Source organism: Apodemus sylvaticus, chromosome 1 (assembly GCF_947179515.1).
Source record: "Apodemus sylvaticus chromosome 1, mApoSyl1.1, whole genome shotgun sequence".
Lineage (NCBI taxonomy): Eukaryota > Metazoa > Chordata > Mammalia > Rodentia > Muridae > Apodemus > Apodemus sylvaticus.
The window spans coordinates 119,146,047-119,170,449 of record NC_067472.1 but is presented as its reverse complement, the minus strand read 5'-3'; the positions used below and the strand labels follow the sequence as shown (position 1 = coordinate 119,170,449).

At 37.1% G+C, this 24,403-nt stretch overlaps 1 protein-coding gene across 3 annotated transcripts in view; it reads left to right on the top strand.

Annotated features, from left to right (window-relative positions):
- Nox4 (NADPH oxidase 4) overlaps positions 1–24,121 on the top strand; it is a 143,363-nt gene extending 119,242 nt beyond the window's left edge. For all 3 annotated transcript variants that reach the window (XM_052159136.1, XM_052159153.1, XM_052159146.1), the window contains 3 exons: positions 1,109–1,177; positions 2,931–3,031; positions 22,206–24,121. In XM_052159136.1, the coding sequence (XP_052015096.1) occupies positions 1,109–1,177; positions 2,931–3,031; positions 22,206–22,326 (291 nt within the window). In that variant the 3' untranslated portion in view covers positions 22,327–24,121. The remainder of the gene's footprint in view (positions 1–1,108; positions 1,178–2,930; positions 3,032–22,205) is intronic.
- Positions 24,122–24,403: the final 282 nt, after the last annotated feature.

Genomic DNA, 24,403 nt, shown 5'->3' with positions numbered 1-24,403 from the left:
TTGCTTTACCTACCAAGTCTATGACACTAGAATTAATGAAAGCTTTAGCATATTATTTATATTTTTCTTTACATTACTTTAAAGCTTATTGCTACATCTTAAATGTTATTTTTCTATGAGTGAGAATAAAATCAATTCATTGTCTCTGTTAATATGGAGAAATCCTGGGCTCATTGTATCTGATTTACTTTTTAGTTCCTTGATATTGGCTCTTTGTATCTGTACCCAGTGCTTCAGTGATTGTTCACATGCTTCTTTAAAACATATTTTTTCATGAAACTAAGCATGTTATCAGCTGGAAAATATCATTAATTGTCTCCTGAGGATTAGGATCTGTCTTAGGATCTTAAGATATAGGAAAAAACATGTTGTTGTTTTTTTATCTCTCTTGTAGTCATAGTAACATATACAACCAAACCACTATATATGCAGCATGTCTGATTTTGAGATATCAATTTGGGCCAAAAAGAAAAGGAAAGTTCACTTTGTAGTTAGTTAATGTAGAATAATAGTTTCTGGGTGCAAGAGGGAAAGGAAAGCTGTTGTTCTACTTTATCTAGATCACTTCTTTGTAGGTGTACTTCTAGTCTCACATAGCCTGTGTTTTTATTTGAGGAAAATGCATAATGAATGAGTAGAAGGCCAGACAGCATGTCTAATTTTATGCTTTGGATTTATTTTCCTATCTTGAATATCCTACATCACTATTGTCTCTTTTTAAATGAAAATTATGTTTATTGATGAGTGAAGCCATGGGTTAAAATTTAGGCATCTTGGCAAATAAAATAGAGGTTGATTATAAGAAACTGAGAGGAATATCTTGCTTAGCATAATTTTTATGTACCTTTAGATGCAGATGTTTGTGTTCTTCTTTCATCAAAACCATCATCACTAAATTTCACAAAAGCAAGTTATGTTGAGAGAACTTGTCTATCATCTGTCTGTCTATTTATTAATCACCTATCATCTCTTTACTTTTATTTTGCCACAACTATTTACTAGGATAAGCCAAATTATCTACTGCATTATAGAATCACATATGCTAGGTACAAATTCTGAATATTTAGAAAGAATTTAAATGAGTCTTTTCATTTTTATGTTCTCTCAGTTTTGGCAAGAAAACAGACCTGACTTTGTGAACATCCAGCTGTACCTCAGTCAAGCAGATGGGATTCAGGTATGTGGCTAGATGTTATTGTTAATTAGATGAGCCTCCTGATAATAGAAGATTTACTGTAAGAGCTGTGTTGGGAGAAAATTTCTGCATGGGATTTTAGCAGAAGTGTCCTGAAGGAAAGCCTCTCTTGGGATACATCCAGAAAACTCATAGCTCGTCCTTGAACTCAACTCTGTTGTTCCTTTCAGTTCTCCTCACAGCAAGCTAAAGAAAACTTTTGATTCCATCTTTCTTCTCTGGATTTGTTCCAAGTTCCATGTCTCTAGGGAGACATCAAGTAATAAGTGAATAACCTTGCGATCTTACCTCCATAGAAGGAAGGTTTTCTGTGATGAGAAAAGATAAAGTTGTACACAATTAAACATATTCCATCCCAGTGGATTCTGCTATAGAAACAGTATGAGCCGTTGTACTTGTTTACTGTAAGAGAGACTACGCTGAGAATATCCCATGCATCATTTTATGTAATCTCAACTAATTTGTGCAGTGTGTACTATTAATCTCTTTATTATAATGTGAGGCAAACTAACATTTAGAAATACCAAATAGTTTCATAATGTGATGAATCTTTGTACAAATGTTTTTCCATATTTTAAAAAAAAAAACTGTGTTTGTGTCTGTATGTGTGCACTCAAGTGTATGTGTGCACTTCCTAGAGAGCCCAGAGTATAATCTTGAAAGTAATCCTTAAGTTCCATGCCTCCTTTGAGACAAGGTGTTTATCCAAATACCCACCAATTAGGCCAGACTGCCTAGCTAGTGAGCTGCGAAGACCCACAAGTTCACTTTGTTATGGTCACTACACATTCACATTATCATATTCAGCAAATTTGTGGCTTCCAGGGATTGTGCTCAAATCCTCAAATTTAAAAGGCAAGAGTTTTACTGAATAAGCCCCTAGATTTTTAAACTCTTTTTCTTCATCACCTTTTATTGTTTTTCAGATAAAATACAAATGTTTATCAGTTACCTAAGAACTATCCTAATAGGTTTCTTATGTTTTTAGTTAATATTTAATTGTTTTATTTCATTTTACCACAACTGTGAAGTAAGAAGATATATTTCTTTCTGATATAATTGTAACTAGGTTATAGATAATATTGATAAATATATTTATACAATAATATAATAGTAAAATAAGCATAGATAAATTATATCTGATACTGAGTCTGCCTAACTGAAAGTTGGACACTCTCTTTTCTTATTTCCCTCTGATTGTTCACTGACAATTAAGAACAAGTGTTTATTCTTTGCAAGGATGAGCACATTACCAGTCCCTGTCTGATAGGGAATAGATTTAAATATCTGGAGTCTTTGGAAGTCATGCCTAGTGTTATTCCCCCTAATGTAAGATGAAAATTTGTGTTAGTTTTCTTATATACTGTGCTTAATATGACAAATGTACTTAGGTACAACCATATGTCAATGACATTTAATTTTGAGCCCACTTAATGGTATGTCATGATCTGGAGTGTGTTCTTCATCTTACATTGAATTTATTTAAAAATGAAGCAACTAATTAAAATCAAGATAAGTCAGCAATTTGTGAAAATGACATTCAACGTAATACCAAATTTTAAAGGAAAAGAAAATGAACATGACACTTTGCAATGGTTGTCCTTCTTAGATTTCTAATTTGTTCCTTATGTCACAGCCACTTGGAAGGAGATGCTAGCTCAGGTGAATTCATGTAAGAGAAATGTGCTGTTTATCCAAAGCTGCATTCTATAAAATATATCCTTCCTTTTGACAGAAGAAAATCGGAGAAAAATATCACACACTTAATTCAAGACTTTTTATTGGACGTCCTCGGTGGAAGCTTTTATTTGATGAAATAGCAAAATGTAACAGAGGGTAAGTAATGTAGCTCACAAAGTTAACATATGGCTAAAGATCAAATTAAAATATTTCCTGGGTCACCCTGTGAAATATTTAAAGATGAATTGCAAATATGTTTATCACAAAGTCATTTGAACACTCAGTTTCAATCAAAAGATGAAGTAAAATAGTAACCATTATAAAAGACTGTAACATGGAATAAATAAAAAATGATAGTTAGACAGTTACATATTTGTGATTTAGACTTACCTACCTACTTTTAAAACTGTGTACTCACTTTTACATCTATATTTTTCCTTACTTATTTATCTATATATTTATTTGGAGGGTAAGGGGTTGGCAGTAGAGAAAGGATTTTTCTGTGTAGCTCTGGCTGTCCTGGAACTCTTTCTGTAGACCAAGCTGGCCTCAAACACTGATATTCATCTGCCTCTCAATTGTTGGAATTATTTATCTATATATTTATTTGGAGGGTAAGGGGTTGGGAGTAGAGAAAGGATTTTTCTGTGTAGCTCTGGCTGTCCTGGAACTCTTTCTGTAGACCAAGCTGGCCTCAAACACTGATATCCATCTGCCTCCCAAATGTTGGAATTAAAAGTATACAACACCACCACCTGGATTAACATTGATATTTATCTTCATGGTATATATCAGACAATCTGCATAAATGATTTTCAGCATTGATTTGGGTAAATAAGAGAAAGTCACCAATGTATTGAGCAATACTCTCGTTAATTTTATACTTTATTATCATATTGAAAATTTTTGACCATTTATTTTAACATTAGCTGTCTAAGTCAGGAGTATTTCCAAAATGTATTTTTTTTCTTCTAAGAACAAAGGTTCTAGCAAGACTATTAGTACACTGAATGTGTGTCTATGATCTGAAGAAGTAACAGTGGAAGGAAGGGCATTTACATTATGGTGAAGACACACCAGGCCATTTGTGATCACTCAACTTATCAGAGTGAAGAGCCGCAACTATAAAATACCTACAAGAAATTTGAAAACTGTATACATGAAGATTTTTTTTTACTGATTATTTTACTGATTTGCATTTTAAATGTTGCTCCCTTACTGGTTTTTGCTCCACAAATCCCCTAGTCCTTATTCCTTCTCCTTTGCCTCTATGAGGGTCCTCCCCCACCCACCCACCCATCCCTGTCTCACTGCTCTAGCATCCCCTTTTGCTGAGTATCCAGCCTCCACAGGACCAACGGCCTCCCCTCCTTTGATGCCAACTAAGGCAGTCCTCTACTACATATGTAACTGGAGCCGTGGGTCCCTGCATGTATACTCTTTGGTTAGTGGTATAGTTCCTGGGAGCTCTGGGGCGGGGGTTGGGGGGAGTCAATTTAGTTGGTATTGTTGTTCTTCCTATGGTGTTGCAATCCCCTTTAGCACCTTCAGTCCTTCCCTAAATCCCCGTGCTCAGTCTGATGGTTAGCTATCAGTATCTGCATCTGTCTTAGGTGGTGACAGAGCCTCTCAGGGGACAGTTATACCAGGCTCCTGTCAGCAAGCACATCTTGGCATCAGGAATAGTGTCTGCGTTTGGTGTCTGCAGATGAGATAGATCCCTAGGTGGGACAGTCTATGGATGACCTATTCTCCAGTTTCTGCTGCATTATTTGTCCCTGCATTTTCTTAGATAACCCAGAACAATTCTGGGTTAAACTTTTGAGATGGGCTGGTGGCCCCATCCCTTAATTGGGCATCATTACTAGATTTGGTCTCTAGAGGTTCTATCTCCCCTGTGTTGGGTATTTCAGCTAATGTCATACCTGTTGGGTCCTGGGAGCTTTCTGAATTCCTGGCATCTGCGACTTTCCAGTAGCCCTCCTCAGTTCCTCTTCTCTCACTTCTACATACCTCCTTTCAATTTTCTGACCCTCTGTAATTCTCCCTCTTCTTCTCCCACACCTGATTCTTCCAACTTTTTCCCTCCCCATCCTTTCTCCCTCCTAGATCCCTCCCTCTCTCTACCTCCCTTGATTATTTTGTTCCCCCTTCTAATTAGGACTTAAGCATCTATACTTTGGTCTTCCTTCTTCTTGAGCTTCATATGGTCTGTGAGTTGTATCATAGGTATTATAAGCTTTTTTGCTAATATCCATTTATCAGTGAGTACATACCATGTGTGTTCTTTTTTGACTGGGTTACCTCATTCAGGATGATATTTTCTAGTTCTATCCATTTGCCTAAGAATTTCATTAAGTCATTGTTTTTTTTTTTAAATCTGAGAAGTATTCCATTGTGTAAATGTACCATATTTTCTGTATCCATTCCTCTGTTGAGGGACATATGGGTTCTTTCCAGCTTCTGGATATTATAAATAAGGCTGATATGAACATAGTGGCACATGTGTCCTTGTTATATGTTGAAGCATCTTTTGGGTATACACCAAGGAGTGGTATAACTGGGTCCTCAGGTAAGACTATGTCCAATTTTCTGAGGAACTGCCATGCTGATTTCCACAGTGGTTCTACCAGTTTGAGATCCCACCAGCAATGGGGGAATGTTCCTTCTTTCTCCACATCTTTGCCAGCATATGCTGTCACCTGAGTTTTTGATCTTAGCCGTTCTGACTGGTGTGAGATAGAATCTCGGGGTCATTTTGATTTGCATTTTCCTGAGGACTAAGGACGTTGAACATTTCCTTAGGTGCTTCTTGGCCTTTCAGTATTCCTCAGTTGAGAATTCTTTGTGTATCTCTGTACCCCATTTTAAATAGAGTTATTTGATTCTCTCAAATCTAACTTCTTAAGTTATTTGTATATTGTGGCTATTAGTTCTCTATCAGATGCAGGGTTGGTAAAGATCTTTTCTATGAATAGTGTGTAAATTCATAGATGTATAAACACGTGAAATATAAGCTTTAATTTTTTTAAACAAAAAATATATTGACCCTACAGTAGATAATTATCTATTTTTTATTGAATATAATCTTCATTAACATTTCAAATGCAACCAATATGTAGGTTGCCATTTTGTCCTATTGACAGTGTCCTTTGACTTACAGAAGTTTTTCAATTTTATGAGATCCCTTTTGTCAATGATTGATCTTAAATCATAAGCCACTGGTGTTCTAAGTTCATAACATGTGTTTAATGTTTCCACAGATTAGCCTTGGTTCAATATTATAGAGTCATTTACTCAACTGAGATTCCTTCTTCCCAGATGACCCTACTTAGTATGAAAATGCACAGATTCTCAAATTGTTTTTAAGAATTCATAACAATAAAATAGCAGCCCCCTTCTGAGATATATTCATATAAGAAACATTTTCTTGACTAATGATTTATCTGGCCAGCCTCTGTGGGCAGTGCCACCCCTAAGCAGATGGCACTGGATGTATAAATGGTCACCTAAACAAGCCTTTGAGATCAATCCAGTAAGCAGTGTTCCTCCTACAGTAGATAATTATCTATTTTTTATTGAATATAATCTTCATTAACATTTCAAATGCTAAAACCTTTCCTGTTTCCCCCTCCCCGAGAACACCCAACCCCTCCCCTTCCACCCCCTTCCTCCAAGTATACGGTTCTCCAGCCAACCCATTCCCACCTTCCTCCCTCCTCGATTTCCCTTTGTTGGAGCATCTATTGAGCCTTCACCAGACCAAGGACTGCTCCTCCCACTGATGCCTAACTAGGCATCCCTCTGCCACATTTTTGGCTGGAACCTTGTGTACCCCTTGATTGATGGTTTAGTCCCTGGGAGTCCTGGGTGGCCAACATCATTGTTCTTCCCATGGAACTGTAAACCCCTTCAGCTACTCTGGTCCATCTTCCAACTCCTCTGTTGGGGACCCCACGTCCAGTCCAATGGTTGGACATAGACCACAGGAAGCTCAAGAAGAAGGAGGACTGATGTGGGGATGCTTTGGTTCCTCTAAGAAAGGGAACAAAATACTGACAGGAACAATAAAGGAGACAAAGTGTGGAGCAGAGACTGAAGGAAAGGCCACACGGAGACTGCCTACCTGGGGATCCATCCTATAAACAGTCACCAAACCCAGACACTATTATGGTCGACAAGAAGTACATACCAAAAGGAACATGTCATGGTTGTCTCTGGAGGGGCCCTGTCAGAGCCTTACACATACAGAGGCAGATGCTAGCAATTTTTTATCTTTTAAAAATATTTTCAAATTGTTCTTCAAATAACTTTTAATGCTACTCTGATGTTTTGATCATGGACAATTTTCATATAATCTTAAAATTTTCTCTATGACACCACTTTGTATCTCACTAGTTACATTTTTCATTATTGTAAATGAAAATGTTAATTTTCACATTATTTTTCTTTTGTTTTTGTTTTTGTTTTTTGTTTTTTTGGATTTGGTTTTTTTGAGACAGACTTTCTCTGTATAGCCCTAGATGTCCTGGAACTCACCTCTGTAGACCAGGCTGGCTTTGAACTCAGAAATCCGCCTGCCTCTGCCTCCCAGAGTGCTGGGATTACAAGTGTGTGCCACCACCGCCTGGCTCACATCATTTTACCTTGTTCTTGCCATATTTAGAGTGATTGTGATGAGCTTCCAAATATGCAGGTATTTTTCAATTTTATTTTGATTATTTATACAGATTTGTTTGAAAATCTTCTGATTAAGCTTTAAACTTGAGAAGGGCACAACCTGTCAAATTTTTATATATAAAAATTTACACACTACTTCTTTCTTCTACTGAAAATAGATATTTTTTTCTGTAGCATATTCTGATTATGGGTCCTCTTCTCTCTACTCCTCCAAGTTCTGCCACCTTCACTCCCCATATGGATCCACCACCCTTTTCTGTGTCTCATTAAAAAACAAATAGGCTTCTAAGGTATAATAACTAATATAATATGACATGACATGATAAAAACAAAGATAAACAAATTAGAATAAGACAAAACAAACAGAAGGAAAAGCACACAATAAAAGTTACAATAAAGAGGAACAGTTGCAGAGACCCAGTTTTTCAAATACACAGGAATCCTATAAATAAGACTTAACTGAAAGCCACTGTATATATACAAATTACTTGTAAGTTAAATTTAAAAAGTAGTAATTAAAATAAAGAACAATCCTTGATGGGGCGTTATGAAACAACCTCCAAAACTACTATTGAATTTATTTTCTCATGGCCATCTACTCCTGAACATGCAGACTATCTCCAAGATTAGTGTGTTTCCCCAGTGAGACACCCTTGGAGAAAATTAAAACTTCATTTGCAAGCTGTTATTAACTGGAGATGACTTCTATTAAGGGGTAGGGACATGTGTCCACTACTTTCTCCTCTAGGACCCAATCTGGTGCAGACCCATGCAAACCCTACTTATGCTGCCACAGTCTCCATGAGTTCATATGTGCATCAGTTGTGTTGTGTTTAGGCAGCTTTCTTTCCTTGGTGTCCTCCCTCCTTCATGGATTTTACACACTCTCTGCATGTTCTTTCTCAGGGTTACCTAAGTGGAGGGATTTGATGGAGACAACCCATTTAGTGCTGTGTTCCAGAGTCTGTCACTCTCTAAATATTCTTTGACCTGTCTTCCAGAGTCTGTCAACTCTGAATATTCTTTGACTTTGGTCTCTGTGTTTGTTCCAATATGCTGTAGGAAGAAGCTTCTCTGATAATGGCTCAGCAAGGCTCTGATCTGTGAACATAACAGAATGTCATTGGGAGCCATTCTATTGATACATCTCTTTAGCTGAATAGTAGTATTTTGTTTTACCCCATGTCTCTGGACTATCACACATCCTGTATTAAGTTTCCCTACTACCACTCAACTGCTCCTTAATTTTAGCTGTTTTTCCATATTTCCCTCCTCCCCATCTTCTTCCTTCCCACTCCCTAGCAGAATAGTTTGGAACCTTTATAATATAGGGACAAGCATAAGAAAGTTAGTTCGTTTAGGAGCATGTTTAAGATGGGCAAAGCAAGTAGGAATGACAGAGTCTGTCTGTGAATTCACTTGATATTGGAGTGAAAAACTTCTACTTCCACTTTGTACATCTGTTAATTTGGCAGGATTTAGAATCATTGTAGAGATAAATCTCTAGACATTTGTGTGAGGGTTTTTATAGAGATGTTTACCCAATGTGGAAAAAGCCACTGTGAAAGCATCACCATTTTTTTTGGCTGCTGTTTCAGAATGAACAAAAAGGAGAACAGAGATGAGCAGTCACATTCATTGCTATCTGATCCTTGACTGTGGGCATGATGGTATTAACCACCTCATGCTCCTACAGTTATGCCTTTCCTACCAGAATTTACTATACCCACAATCTATATGGGAAAGAGGAAACACTGTTGAAAAATAATATTCACTTCTTAAAACTTATTGAGTTCAGTTTTGTTGCCGAGGATATGGTCCATTTGGTGTATACATTTGAAATGACTTTTTTTTTTTTTATTTAACTGTTGTTGACTAGCTGAATCATAAATAACAGATGACAATAGTTTTAATTAGTTAATGATAGTGTTCAAGATTTTAGTATACTTATGCCTTCCTGTTTTCTCAATGTGTTGAAATCAATTATAGTTTTGTGTCTATGGGTCCTTGAAATGCTATATATTTTCATTTAAAGTACATTAAAACTTTAAGTCTTCATTTTGAATGTAAGAGAGATAAGGTTGGGTTTCAGCCTATCAATTAATCCTAGCATGTTCATTTGTTCATCATTTTGACATCATCTACATTTCTCTGGATTGATTATTTTTATGAGAGCCCTTTCTCCAGTATTGATGTATTTGTCAAATCTTTGTGTATTTTTCCTTTCTGAAATAACAGCTGTGGACAGGTGGTTCCCATCCTTTTTCTTTGAGCCTGAGTAATTAAACACCCAAGCTCTTGAGTCCATTCCCAAGTCTCCAGTATTGATGCCTGTTACAGATAGCCCTGGGCTTGTATTTTGATGCTAATTCCACTCCTGGAAGGGGGTGCAGATGTGGAGTTAATCACATAAACAGGTGACTTTTGTACCTTCTTAACTTTTAAATTAAGTTAACTTAATTAACATTTCAAATAAAGCCTAGAGACATGGATTGGGCAGGAGGAAGGAGAAGGAGCTGAGAGGTTTTGGGGGAGGAGAAAAGGATCAATGGGGGAAGGGGGAGGAGCAACAGAGAGAAGCTCATGGCCTGGAGAAACCACAAGTGATATGGGATAACATAGATGGGAATAGAAAATAGTGTAGTAGGAGATCTGCCCAATCTAGGCATATAGCTTATATTGATATTTATTGAGTTGAGATTTCAGCTGGGTAATTGGGTTGGAAAATATCGCAACAGAAGCTCTTTGATCTCTTCTGGTCTCCGCTTCGGAATCGGGAACACCCTGGGCCACAGCACCAGTCTCCATCCAGGCCTTGCAAGAGGCCAACTCTGCACCCAGAGGCCGGCTGGGAGGAGGCAGTGTGCTCTGGTGAGTCCGGCCCTACAGAGCAAGAGGATCCAGTCCTGAGGCCTCTGGTCGGAGCCTTCCTGTCTCCACTTCGGGATATGAAACAGCCTGGGCCACTGCGACCCATCTCCAGACTGTGCAGGAGGCCAGCTATGCACCCGGAGGCCCACTGGGAGGAGGCAGCGTGCTCTGGTGAGTCCTGAACAGCCTGGACCACAGCACCCAGTCTCTAGGCAGTGCAGGAGGCCAGCTGTGCATCTGGAGGCCATCTGGGAAGAGGCAGCTCGCAGTGGTGAGTCCAGCATTGACAACAAGATCAACTAACACCAATAAGAACTAGATGGCAAAAGGTAAACGTAGGAACGTTACTAACAGAAATCAAGGCAATATGGCAGCATCTAAACCCAATTCTCCATTAAGAGTATGTCCTGGATACCCCAACACACGAGAAAAACAGGATTTGGATTTAAAGTCACTGCTCATGATGCTATTACAGGATCACATGAAGGACATAAATAAATCTCTTAAAGAAATTCAGGAGAAAATGGATCAAAAGTTAGAAGCCATTACAAGGGAAACACAAAAATCACTGAAAGAAATTCAGGAGAATACAGAAGCCAATAAGGAGAAAACTCAAAAATCACTTAAAGAAATACAGGAGAACTTTGGTCAACAGGCTGCGGTCATGAAAAAAAAAAAAAAAACCACAAAAATCTCTTAAAGAATTACAGGAAAACACAAACAAGGAAGTGAAGGAACTAAGCAAAACCATCTAAAATCAAAAGTTGAAACAACTAAGAAATCTCAAAGGGAAACAACTTTGGAGATAGAAAACCTTGGGAAGAAATCAGGGACCATAGATGCAAATATCAATAGCAGAATACAAGAGATAGAAGAAAGAATCTCAGATGCTGAAGATACCATAGAAACCAGTGACTCAACAGTCAAAGAAAATGCAAAATGCAAAAAGCTTGTGTTCCAAAACATCTAGGAAATCAAAGACACAATGAGAAGACCAAACCTAAGGATTATAGACATAGATGAGAGTGAAGATTTACAAATTAAAGGGCCAGCAAATATCTTCAATAAAATTATAGAAGAAAACTTCCCTAACCTAAAGAGAGAGATGCCCATGAATATACAAGAAGCCTACAGAACTCCAAAAAGACTGGACCAGAACAGAAATACATCCCGTCACATAATAATCAAAACCCCGAATATACTAAACAAAGAAAGACTATTAAAGGCAATAAGAGAAAAAGGCCAAGTAACATATAAAGGAAGACCTATCAGAATCACACCAGACTTCTCAACAGAGACAATGAAAGCTAGAAGATCTTGGGCAGATCTCATGCAGACTCTAAGAGAACACAAATGTCTGCCAAAACTATTATACCCAGCAAAACTCTCAATCACCATAGATGGAGAAACTAAGATATTCTATGACAAAACCAAGTTTACCCATTATCTTTCCACAAACCCAGCCCTACAAAGGATAATATGAGGAAAACAACAATACAAGGAGGGAAACCTCACCCTGGAAAAAGCAAAATAGTAACCTTCTTTAATCAAACACAAAAGAAGATAACCAATCAAATTTTAAAAATAACATCAAAAATGACAGGATGTAGTAATCACTATTCCTTAATATCTCTTAAAGTCAATGGACTCAATTCCCCAATAAAAACACATGGACTAAAAGAATGGATACGTAAGCAGAACCCTACATTTTGCTGCACACAAGAAACACACCTCAGTGTCAAAGACAAACACTACCTTAGAGTAAAAGGCTGGAAGACAATTTTATAAGCAAATGGTCTCAGGAAACAAGGAGTAGCCATTCTAATATCAGATAAAATTGACTTTCAACCCAAAATCATCAAAAGAGACTGAGGGACACTTCTTGCTTGTCAAAGGAAAAATACACCAAGAATAACTCTCAATCCTGAACATCTATGCTCCAAATGCAAGGGTACTTTCATTCATAAAAGAAACTTTACTAAAGCTCAAAGCACACATTGAACCTAACACAATAATTGTGGGTGACTCCAACACTGCACTTTCCTCAATGGATGGATCAGGAAAACAGAAACTGAAGAGGGACACAGTGAAACTAATTGAAGCTTAGGACCAATTAGATTTTACATATATATATATAACATTTTATCCTAAAGCAAAAGAATATAATATACCTTTTTCTCAGCACCTCATGGTACCTTCTCCAAAATCGATCATATAATTGGTCACAAAACAGACCTCAACAAATATAAAAAGATCGAAATAATCCCATGCCTCCTATCAGATCACTATGGAGAAAAAGTGGTCTTCAACAGCAACAAAAACAACAGAAAGCCCACATACATGTGGAAACTGAACAATATTCTACTCAATGATACCTTGGTCAATGGAGAAAGAAAGAAAGAAATCAAAGACTTTTTAGAATTTAATGAAAATGAAGACCCAACATACCAAAATCTATGGGATACGATGAAAGCAGTGCTAAGAGGAAAACTCATAGCCCTGAGTTCCTCCAAAAAAAAAAAAAAATTGGAGAGAGCATACACTAGCAGCTTAACAACATACCTGAAAGCCCTAGAACAAAAAGAAGCTATTTCACCCAGGAGGAATAGAAGGCAGGAAATCATCAAACTCAGGGCTGAAATCAATCAAGTAGAAACAAAGAAAAACATACAAAGAATCAACAAAACCAGAAGCTGGTTCTTTGAGAAAACCAACAAGATAGATAAACCCTTAGCCAGACTAACCATAGAGCACAGAGACAGTATCCAGGTTAACAAAATTTTAAATGAAAAGGGAGATATAACAACAGAAACTGAGGAAATTCAAAAAATCATCAGAGCCTACTACAAAAGCCTATACTCAACAAAACTGGAGTGTCTGGAGGAAACGGACAGTTTCCTAGACAGATATCAGACACCAATATTAAATCAGGATCAAATAGATCATCTAAACAGTCCCATAACCCTTAAAGAAATAAAAGGGGTCATAGGAAGTCTCCCAAGCAAAAAAAAAGCATGGGCAGACATGGCTTCAGTGTAGAATTCTATCAGACCTTCATAGAAGACCTAACCCCAATACTCTTCAAACTGTTCCACAAAATAGAAACAGAAGGAACACTACCCAACTCGTTCTATGAAGCCACAATTACGCTGATACCAAAACCACTAAGATCGAACAAAGAAAGAGAACTTCAGACCAATTTCTCTTATGAATATCGATGCAAAAATACTTAATAAAATTCTTGCCAACTGCATCCAAGAACACATCAAAATGATCAAGTAGGCTTCATCCCAAGGATGCAGGGATGGTTCAATATAAGGAAATCCATCAATGCAATCCACTACATAAACAAACACAAAGAAAAATAAACCATATGATCATCTCATTAGATGCTGAAAAAGCATTTGACAAAATTCAGCATCTTTTAATGCTAAAAGTCTTGGAAAGAACAGAAATTCAAGGTCCATACATAAACATAGTTAAAGCAATATACAGCAAACCAGTAGCCAACATCAAACTAAATGGAGAGAAACTTGAAGCAATCCCACTAAAATCAGGGACTAGACAAGGCTGTCCTCTCTCTCCATATCTTTTCAATATAGCACTTGAAGTTCTAGCTAGAGCAATTAGAAAACATAAGGAGGTCAAAGGGATACAAAGTGGAAAGGAAGAAGTCAAATTATCACTATTTGCAGATGACATGATAAGTGACCCTAAAACCTCTACCAGAGAACTCTCTCAGCTGATAAACAACTTCAGCAAAGTGGCTGGTTATAAAATCAACTCAAGCAAATCAGTTGCCTTCCTATACTCAAAGGATAAGCAGGCTGAGAAAGAAGTTAGGGAAATGACACTCTTCACAATAGCCACAAACAATATAAAGTGTCTTGATGTGACTCTAACCAAACAAGTGAAAGATCTGTACGACAAGAACTTCAGGTCTCTGAAGAAGAAAATCGAAGAAGACCTCAGAAAATGGAAAAATCTTCCATGCTTGTGGCTTGGCAGGATTGATATAGTTAAAATGGGCATCTTGCCAAAAGCAATCTACAGATTCAACACAATCCCCATCAAAATCCTTAGTTCTTCACAGAGTTAGAAAAAGCAATTCTCAAATTCATCTGGAATAACAAAAAACCCAGGATAGCTAAAACTATTCTCACCAGTAAAAGAACATTTGGGGGACTCCGTATCCCAGACCTCAAGCAGTACTACAAAGCAATAGTGTTAAAAACTGCATGGTATTAGCACAGTGACAGACAAGTGGACCAATGGAATAGAATTGAAGACCCAGGAATGAATCCACACACCTATGGTCACTTGATCTTCAACAAAGGAGCCAAAAAATCCAGTGGAAAAAAAGATAGCCTTTTCAACAAATGGTGCTGGTTCAACCGGAGGTCACCATGCAGAAGAATGTGAATTGATCCATTATTATCTCCTTGTACTAAACTCATCTCCAGGTGGATCAAGGACCTCCATGTAAAACCAGACACACTGAAATTAATAGAAAAGTAACTGGGGAAAACCCTTGAGGACATAGGCACAGGGGAAAAGTTCCTGAAAAGAACTCCAATAGCTTATGCTCTAAGATCAAGAATTGACAAATGGACCTCATAAAATTACAAAGTTTCTGTAAGGCAATGGACACTGTCAAAAGGACAAAACGGCAACCAACAAATTGGGAAAAAAATCTTCACCAAACCTACATCTGATAGAGGGCTAATATCCAATATAAACAAAGAACTCAAGAAGTTAGAACCCAGGGAATCAAATAACCCTATTAGAAAATGTGATACATATCTAAACAAAGAACTTTCTCCTGAAGAAATTCAGGTGGCTGAGAAGCACCTTAAGAAATGTTCAACATCATTAGTGATTAAGGAAATGCAAATCAAAACAACCCTGAGATTTCACCTCACACCAGTCAGAATGGCTAAGGTTAAAAACTCAGGAGACAGCAGGTATTGGAGAGGATGTGGAGAAAGAGGAACACTCCTCCACTGTTGGTGGGGTTGTAAGATTGTACAACCACTTTGGAAATCAGTCTGGTGGTTCCTCAGAAAACTGGACATGATACTTCTGGAGGACCCTGCTATACCTCTCCTGGGCATATACCCAAAGGATTCCCCAGCATGCAATAAAGACACATGCTTCATTATGTTCCTAGCACCCTTATTTATAATAGCCAGAAGCTGGAAAGAACCCAGATGTCCCTCAATAGAAGAATGGATACAGAAAATGTGGTATATTTACACAATGGAATACTACTCAGCAATTAAAAACAATGAATTCATGAAATTTTTAGGCAAATGGTTGGATCTGGAAAATATCATCCTAAGTGAAGTAACCCAATCACAAAAAAATATACATGGAATGCAATCTCTGATAAGTGGATATTAATTAATCCAGAAGCTCTGAATACCCAAGGCACAATTAGCATAACAAAAGACTCCCATAAAGAAGTAAGGAGACAGTCCTTATCCTGGAAAGGCTTTATCTAGCATTGGAGGGTAGTACCAGGACAGAGAAAAAGGAGAGAGATGATTGGAGAGTGGGTGGAGAGAAGAAGGTTTATGGGACATATGGAGAGGGGGGAACTTGGAAAGGGGAAATCATTTGGAATGTAAACAAAGAATATAGAAAATAAAAATATATAATAAAATCAAAAAAGAAGGGGAAATCATTTGGAATGTAAACAAAGAATATAGAAAATAAAAATATATAATAAAATCAAAAAAAAGAAGCTCTTGGATCTGTAGGGCTAAGTTCTATAAAGACTATATGGGGGTTGTAATAGTCAAAATTTGGGGAATTTTGATATGGATGTACACTACAGTTTGTCATATTTTTATTAATTATTTTATTTATTTATATCCCAAATTCCCCCCCCCCCAAATTTCATCTTTCAAGAATTCTATACCCTTAACCTGTGAGAGGGTATTAATCACCACCTGGGCAACCCCCTTCCCTAGGACATCAAATCTCTACAGTATTAAGTGGATTCTCTCCCTCTTAGGCCAGAAAAGGAAGTCCTCTGATACATATTTTCTAGGGACCTAGGACCAGCCTGTATATGCTCTTTGGTTGGTGGCTTAGTCTCTGGGATATCCAGGAGCCATGTCAGTTAACACTGTTGGTATGGGGATGTGATTGCCTTCAGATCCTTCATGCCCTCCTCTAACTCTTCCATATGGGTCCCCAACCTCAGTCCAGTGGTTGGTTGTTGCATTTATCTCAGTCTACTGCTGGTAGAGTCTCTTGTAAGACAGCCATGTTAGGTTCCTTCTACAAGCACAACATGGCATCAGTAATAGTTTCAGATATTAGTGCCTGCCTATGAGAATGGATCCCAAGATGGAACAATCACTGGATGGCCTGTCCTTCAATCTCTGTTACAAATTTGTCCCTGCATTTCTTTTATAGAGGAACAATTCTGGATCAAAAATTTTAAAGGTGAGTTGGTGACCCCATCCTTCTACTATCTATCTACTGGAGATGGTCTTTTCAGGTTCCCATCTCCTCCTCACTGTTGGGCACTTAGGCTAAGGTCACTCCCATTGAGTACTGGAATCTTCTCACATATTCTACTCCAATCCTTTTGTATCCCTTTAAGTACTTCCATCCTCCTCTTCATTCATTTTTCTGTTATTGTCACTTACTTTACCAGGCCATAAACCTCATTCATAGTAATGTTTTATTTGTTTGATTCAACAGTTAATAAAGTGTTGAAGAGATTAGAAATTATACAAAAACAAACTTTACATTTATCCATATATTTATGTGGCCTGATCCATCCAGAATTTATGATGCCCACTGCTAAATCTAATTTAGATGATTGTTATACTGTGCCTTTTTTTCTCAGCCAACACTCTGCTACGTCAAGTTGACAATTACAGCTAACCAGAATACCATCCGATAACATTTTTCTTATTCGTGAAGAATTTCATATAACATTCTTTGTAATTGTAGTTTTCTTTCAGTAAATTCGGGATTTATTAGAAAACTTGATTCTATTTTTACTTTCAAAGACATTCTTGTGTAGATACAGCTTATTACCCAATAGTTGGCATTTTGCTTTGTTGGCGTTTTCGGATGTCTGTCACTCTCCTACTTCCTGATATGTTTATTTTGAGGCAAATGCCTGTTACCGACTTCACATTTCATTTTCTCTTTATCATGAATAATATATGGGTTTTATCCTTGTCTAGGTACCTCTCAAGTTTTCTCTTTGTTGTACCTTTCCAACATTTTCTTGAAGTTCAGGAAATTCTTGGATTTATGAGTTGGGAGGCTTTTACATCAAATTTGAGAGATGTTTTCTAGAAAACCCCTCAGCTTTTTCAAATTCTGTCTTCACTCCCACTGGGATAGCAGTTGCACACATGTTAAAACAGTTGTTGCTATCCACAAGACTGCTGGAAATATTTTTCTCAGTCTTTGTAGAATTTGATTTGGATAGATTCTGTTATGTCTTCCAGTTTATTTCTCTGTTCTTTGTCAATGCCTGTTACTATATTATTAACCTATCTAGTTCACTAACCACTTAGAAATTGTATTTAGCCCTAGAAATGTAACTATGCCTTTTAAACACATCTTCCCTTTCTCTTTTAAAGAAATGCACTTCCTTCCCCATTTTGAAGACAGCTGACCTCCTTCTGCCCCTTCATATGACCTTGTTTTTCTATTTACACACAATACTAGCGTTCAGTCTCCTTCTTATTATCCTACTTATTGTATCCTATTTGATTTTGACTTAATCATCTTAAGTGTCCCATGTCCAATAATAATCACAGGGGTTTTTTTTGTTTTTGTTTTTGTTTTTGTTTTTTTGTTTTTTTGTTTTTTTTGGTTTTTTTTTCTGAGACAGGGTTTCTCTGTGTAGCCCTGGCTGTTCTGGAACTCACTTTGTAGACCAGATTGGCCTCGAACTCAGAAATCTGCCTCTGCCTGTCTCTGCCTCCCAAATGCTGGAATTAAAGGTATGTGCCACTACTGCCCAGCTTCAGTAATATCAGTTTGAAGTTATGACAACAACATAAGAATGGAGGGAAACAAATCAGTCTAAAAATACTCCTGGTCAGGTAATATCTTTTAGATTCCTGAGGGAGGGGAGAGAAAGAGAGAGAGGGAGAGAGAGAGAGAGAGAGAGAGAGAGAGAAGGAGGGTGTCCATGTTGAATACATGGTTATACACTTACCTACACATGCAGTCCTTTCTGATAACATTTAAATGCCTACCTATTTTAAGGTTTGGCCAATTTTAAATTATTCTCAAGTGTACTGAGCTTGTTATCCCATGAAGCTCCACTACTTTGGTTCAGTTTGCTCTTTAAAAGGAAGACCTGCTTTGTGATTTCATATTATAGAGTTGGATCAGCTTCAGTCTACTGCTAATTTTAACATCTCTACTAACTACCCTTTACAAATAAGGGGACACTTATATGAACACTGAACACTAACTAGGGACAGTGAGGTCATGTGGTTTTAAAATTCTTCAAAAGAATTTAACCTATCGATCTCTTCTAGTCCTTGACCAAATTATGTGGTTTCCTTTTTTTTTTTTTTTCATATGACCCTATTTCCTGCCAAGGACTTGAGATTTCTTCTTTGCAGAACTTTGGGACTTCTTGATGTGTATTTCCCCTCTCTTCTTTAATCTCTCCCATAATTTATAGCTGCTTTGGCTTCAACCAACTCATTTTTGCTATTGTTATTTTTATTGTTATTGTTGTTGTTGTTATTATTTTGTTTGTTTGGTCCCTTTAACTCAGGAATACTTTTGTGATTTCGCACACTATTCTTTGGCATACAGTTTGTTGCTAGGCAACACGGAAGGAAAATGTAGGTTTAGTTTGTTTTCTTGATTTTTTCCCCAAGAGATCATAGTATGTGTTCAATTTCTGAAATACCTACCTCACATATTTTTGAGATATTAGATAGATAGATAGATAGATAGATAGATAGATAGATAGATAGATAGATAGATAGATGATAGATGATATAGATATAATATTTGAGAGTTTTGTACATCTATAAAGTGTATTTTGATCACAGTTTCCTCTGACTCCTAACTTCTCTTGGGTTTTCCTTCCTCTCACTTCCCAACTAAACATCATTTTAAAACAACAACAAAATCCAGTTTGTACTATCTTCATACAAATTTGTAGAATGGTGACCTATAAGGAGCCAGACCCTTCACAAAACTGTCTCTCCCTCCTTAGCATCCACTGACTGCCAATAACTCCTCAGTTCAGGGTGGTACCTCTGGAACCCTCCCTCCATGCAGCTAGGCTGACTTTCCTGTCCTTGTGTAGGTCTTATGCAGACAAACACAGATGTCATCATGAGTGTAACAGTCCTGCCATGTTCAGAGATTTTTCACTACACTCTTTCCTGTACTCTGGTACTTAAAAATAATCCCTTCTTCCATCATGGTCCCTGAGACTTAGGTAGATGTGTTACATAGAAGCCCCATTTGTGGAAGCGCATTCCAGAGACACTAATTTTCTGCACTTTGACAAGTTGTAAGTTTCTCCATTAACTACCACCTATTGCACTATTGTCTGGTGAGTTCTCAGATCTGAACTAATTATGGGTATAAAGATATCAACTTAGTGGACAGATTAGTACTATGTCCATTTAGCAGAATAATTGTGGTGAGTTCACCCCTAGAGCCTGTGACTTTCCCTGCCATGTCTTCTTACCCATATGTGCAGTACAAGGCATGAATTTCTCCTGTGAAGTGGGTCTTAAACTTAATCAGAAAGCAGTTGGTTTCACATATTTTTGCCACTGGCACCTATGTGCATATCTTGCCCATTGATTCTTATTGTTATTCTCAATGTTCACAGCTGGGTAAGACTCTTGATCACATTTATGTCCCACAGCCTACATAGAATCATTTTGGAATATGAATATATCTATGAAGATGCAATCTTTCTCATCAGGAGCAACTTGAGTTCTCTATGTCCCATGACAAGCACATAGTGTATTCAGTAATAATGTCTTACTATCAGATTCTAGTGGGGAGCCAAGGAGAATGACAGTAACATTCATGGTTTGATAGTCTCTCGAACAGCACTGTACAACATTTCAAGAAAAGCTGCCCATACCTGATTCTAAGCTTTTTATTTGCCATTCTGTGGCTTCATGGAGATGCATAATCCCCTGGGTGTAGTAACAACAATTAACATTTACATTAATGTACTTGTGGGCATGTGTGGGAAGTGCATATAATAGTAGGTTTGTCATAATTGCAGGGTTGAAGGTCAAAGTCAGGGCTTCTCACATGCTAGGAAAGAGCACTTACACTGAGATGCACCTGGAGCCCTTTCTGTCTTCTCTAATGGAAGAGGATATCTCCATTTAACCATCGTGACTGTAAGAAAATGTTCTGTTTTCATGGTTCTCCTTTAATTTTTGAAGTGAAATGTCTTAATAAAATGTTTTTTCTGGTTATAAGAGTTTAAATGAAATCTGATCTTTGTCTTCTGCTCCCAATTATGCTGAGGTAATGAGACCATACTGCATTCGGCTACATTGGCATGAGAAGAATTAGTCATTTGTTATCACAAAAGGAAGTCAGTGCATATCAACAAACCTTGGAAGAAGTCAATTCTAAATATATAATTTTTGGATTTTATTTTTCCTATTTGCTAAAGATACATGTTTTTGTTTACTGAAGAAAGTTTTATATTACATAATAATAAAAGTCCATCTGGTATTCAGTCTCTGTCTCTGTCTGTCTATCTGTCCGTCTCTCTCTCTCTCTCTCTCTCTCTCTCTCTCTCTCTCTCTCTCTCTCTTAACTCATTGTGAAAAATTTAAAGGAATATTTATAAAATGTGAATTAAAGATTTGGCATCTGAATTGGTACAACCACTCTGGAAATCAGTCTGGCGGTTCCTCCGAAAACTGGGCACCTCACTTCCAGAAGATCCTGCTATACCACTCCTGGGCATATACCCAGAAGACTCCCCACCATGTAATAAGGATACATGTTCTACTATGTTCATAGCAGCCCTATTTATAATTGCCAGATGCTGGAAAGAACCCAGGTATCCCTCAGCAGAAGAGTGGATGCAAAAAATGTGGTATATCTACACAATGGAGTACTATTCAGCCATTAGAAACAATGAATTCATGAAATTCTTAGGCAAATGGATGGAGCTAGAGAATATCATAATAAGTGAGGTAACCCAGACTCAAAAGGTGAATCATGGTATGCACTCACTAATAAGTGGATATTAACCTAGAAAACTGGAATACCCAAAACATAATCCACACATCAAATGAGGTACAAGAAGAAAGGAGGAGTGGCCCCTGGTTCTGGAAAGACTCAGTGAAACAGTATTCGGCAAAACCAGAACGGGGAAGTGGGAAGGAGTGGGTGGGAGGACAGGGGAAGAGAAGGGGGCTTACGGGACTTTCGGGGAGTGGGGGGGCTAGAAAAGGGAAATCATTTGAAATGTAAATAAATTATATCGAATAAAAAAAAAAGATTTGGCATCTGTTCACTCTCTCTTCCTATGGTTACCAGTGGCATGTAGGGATAACACAAAACACATTGCATAATTTCTAGCAGCCAATTTATGCCCATAGTTACATTTTTTTCTGAATTTGACTATGAGTATCATAATTGGAAAATTGTTTTAAAATGTAAAACAGCAAGAAATTAAATTTGCAAATACCTTAAACCCATGTTTATACAGTAGGTTGCTTGTCGTGTTCTGCAAAATTTTGTACCTGATTTCCCACTTCTTTTCTTCTCTTTCCAGGAAAACAGTTGGAGTTTTCTGCTGTGGACCCAGTTCTATTTCCAAGACTCTTCATAATTTGAGTAACCGGAACAACCCATATGGGACAAAATTTGAATACAATAAAGAATCTTTCAGCTGAAGCCTTAGGAGACTACTGGGGACTCTAAAGAGGAACAAGTGCAATTTTCAAGACTTAGAGACTCGGCTGAATCAAACAGCTGTGCTATGCCAAAGAATATCAAGGGTTTGCTATTTATGATTATTTAAAATGAGAATTTAGAAAATGTGGCAAAATGACATGGTTAATCTGCAAGCCAAAGGGGCCCTGAAGAATATTTGATGTGGTGATTCACATTTTGATGGGCAAATTAAAAGAATGCTGTTAGATGCACACTGTTGATTTTTATGGGAAATTCAAGAACTCTCTAATGAGGAGCTGATCTCCCTTACACTGAGGCTGATAGCTACAGTCCTCTTTAAATTGTTTTTGGTTGAACAGATTCAAGATTGAACAAAATTAAAAATTCATTGAAACTCAGGCTCCATTTTCTAAGTTGTGCATAAGTGAAGTAGCTTTAATTTGGATAGACTCCAGGCAGACACTGGGAGGTTGAAACTGCAGCACAAAACTTTGTATCAATACGGGTACTTCCTGTCTGTTGCTTCACTACTGACTCTCATGCCTCCCTGTAGTGTTCCTAATCTACATGTTCACAAGCTTTATGCCAATGTGGATGTAGCATCTTCTTTCTTACTTTTGTATCTTATCCTCTGCCAAGAAAAATCTCCTTCCCCTTAGCCAACCTTCAACACAATGATTTAATAGAACTGTTTGATCACCAATTTTTCAGTTAAGTGCTATGGCATAGAAATGAAAACTGAAAGCACAACCTCCTAAAGTGCTTTTTTAAGTTTATGCTTAGACACCAAAGAGCTTTGTATCTTGCATTAAACACAGAAGCACAAGACCTCTCTCCTTTGACTCACTTTGATTTCAGATAAGCTGTTGAAATCATGAAGTTATATCCTGCTTTGCTTTCTACAAATGTAGAACTTCTTTGGTATTTATTCAAATTTCAGTTTAGAATCACTAATATTATTTTGCACTGTTTGATATCATGGTGAGTTACTAGATTTAAGTTCCCTGTTCATGTGATCCAATCAGTGTATGACCTCTCATATTTAATATTCATGAATCAGAAGGAAAACCTACTTTACTACCTTACTAAAGAAGATATTCATACAGTTTATCAATTTAATTTGGTACATAACGATTAGTACTATCAAATAGAACACAATGCTGAAATTAGTACCTTGCTTTATGCTTGTTAATCTTTTATATATCACATGATAACAATAAATCCTGTTATTATTTGGTTTTCATGTGAGTCACCACTAATAGACAAGCATACTAAAACATCTAGTACCAAATAACCACCTGTATATTTATAAATATTTTTTTAATCCTTGGAACACTTTCTTATCCTTCATATGGGCAATGTGCAATGCTCATGTAGACTGAACTGTGGAGACATATAAACTATAATGTGTTGGCAATGCCATCTAGATTAGAAAGACTTTTTGCAAAGCACATATTACAAAAAAAAAAAAACTCATAAAAAGAAACTTGGGTTTGTCCAGGCTTTATGTGCAATACTGACTCCTTACTGATCATAAGTTATTCATATGATGATGTGAATTCATCACATTTCAGTAATTCAGGTCAAACTTAGAAAATAAAAGATGATATTTCAGAATTGTCTGCTATGTTGCATGAATTTCCTTGTCTAGTGCATTCCAGTGCATGTACAAGCATCTATATATTAAACATAGTTTATTTTTGAACAGGAATAAAGCTTTATCACACATATAGAAGACAGCTTTCATTTGATAGATTCTATGGTGGCGGTTATTGTGTAAACCTTAACTCACTAATTTTGATGGTAATAAATATTAAAATAAAAATGGTGTCCATGGAATTTCTAAAGGTTAACTTTGCAACAGATTAATCAGCAATTTCAAAGGGAGGGAGTTGTTGTTCTGTGAAAAGAGAAAAATAATTGAAGAAGTACTGCCTAAGTACACACTAGCATGAAAATCTTAAAAATCTGGGTTCTACAGCTGTTAATGTCATAGTCTGGTCATATGAATGTGGCAAATTGACTTTCATGCTGGCCATAAGATTTTTCATTTGAGCTTGGTGAGTAATAAAAATA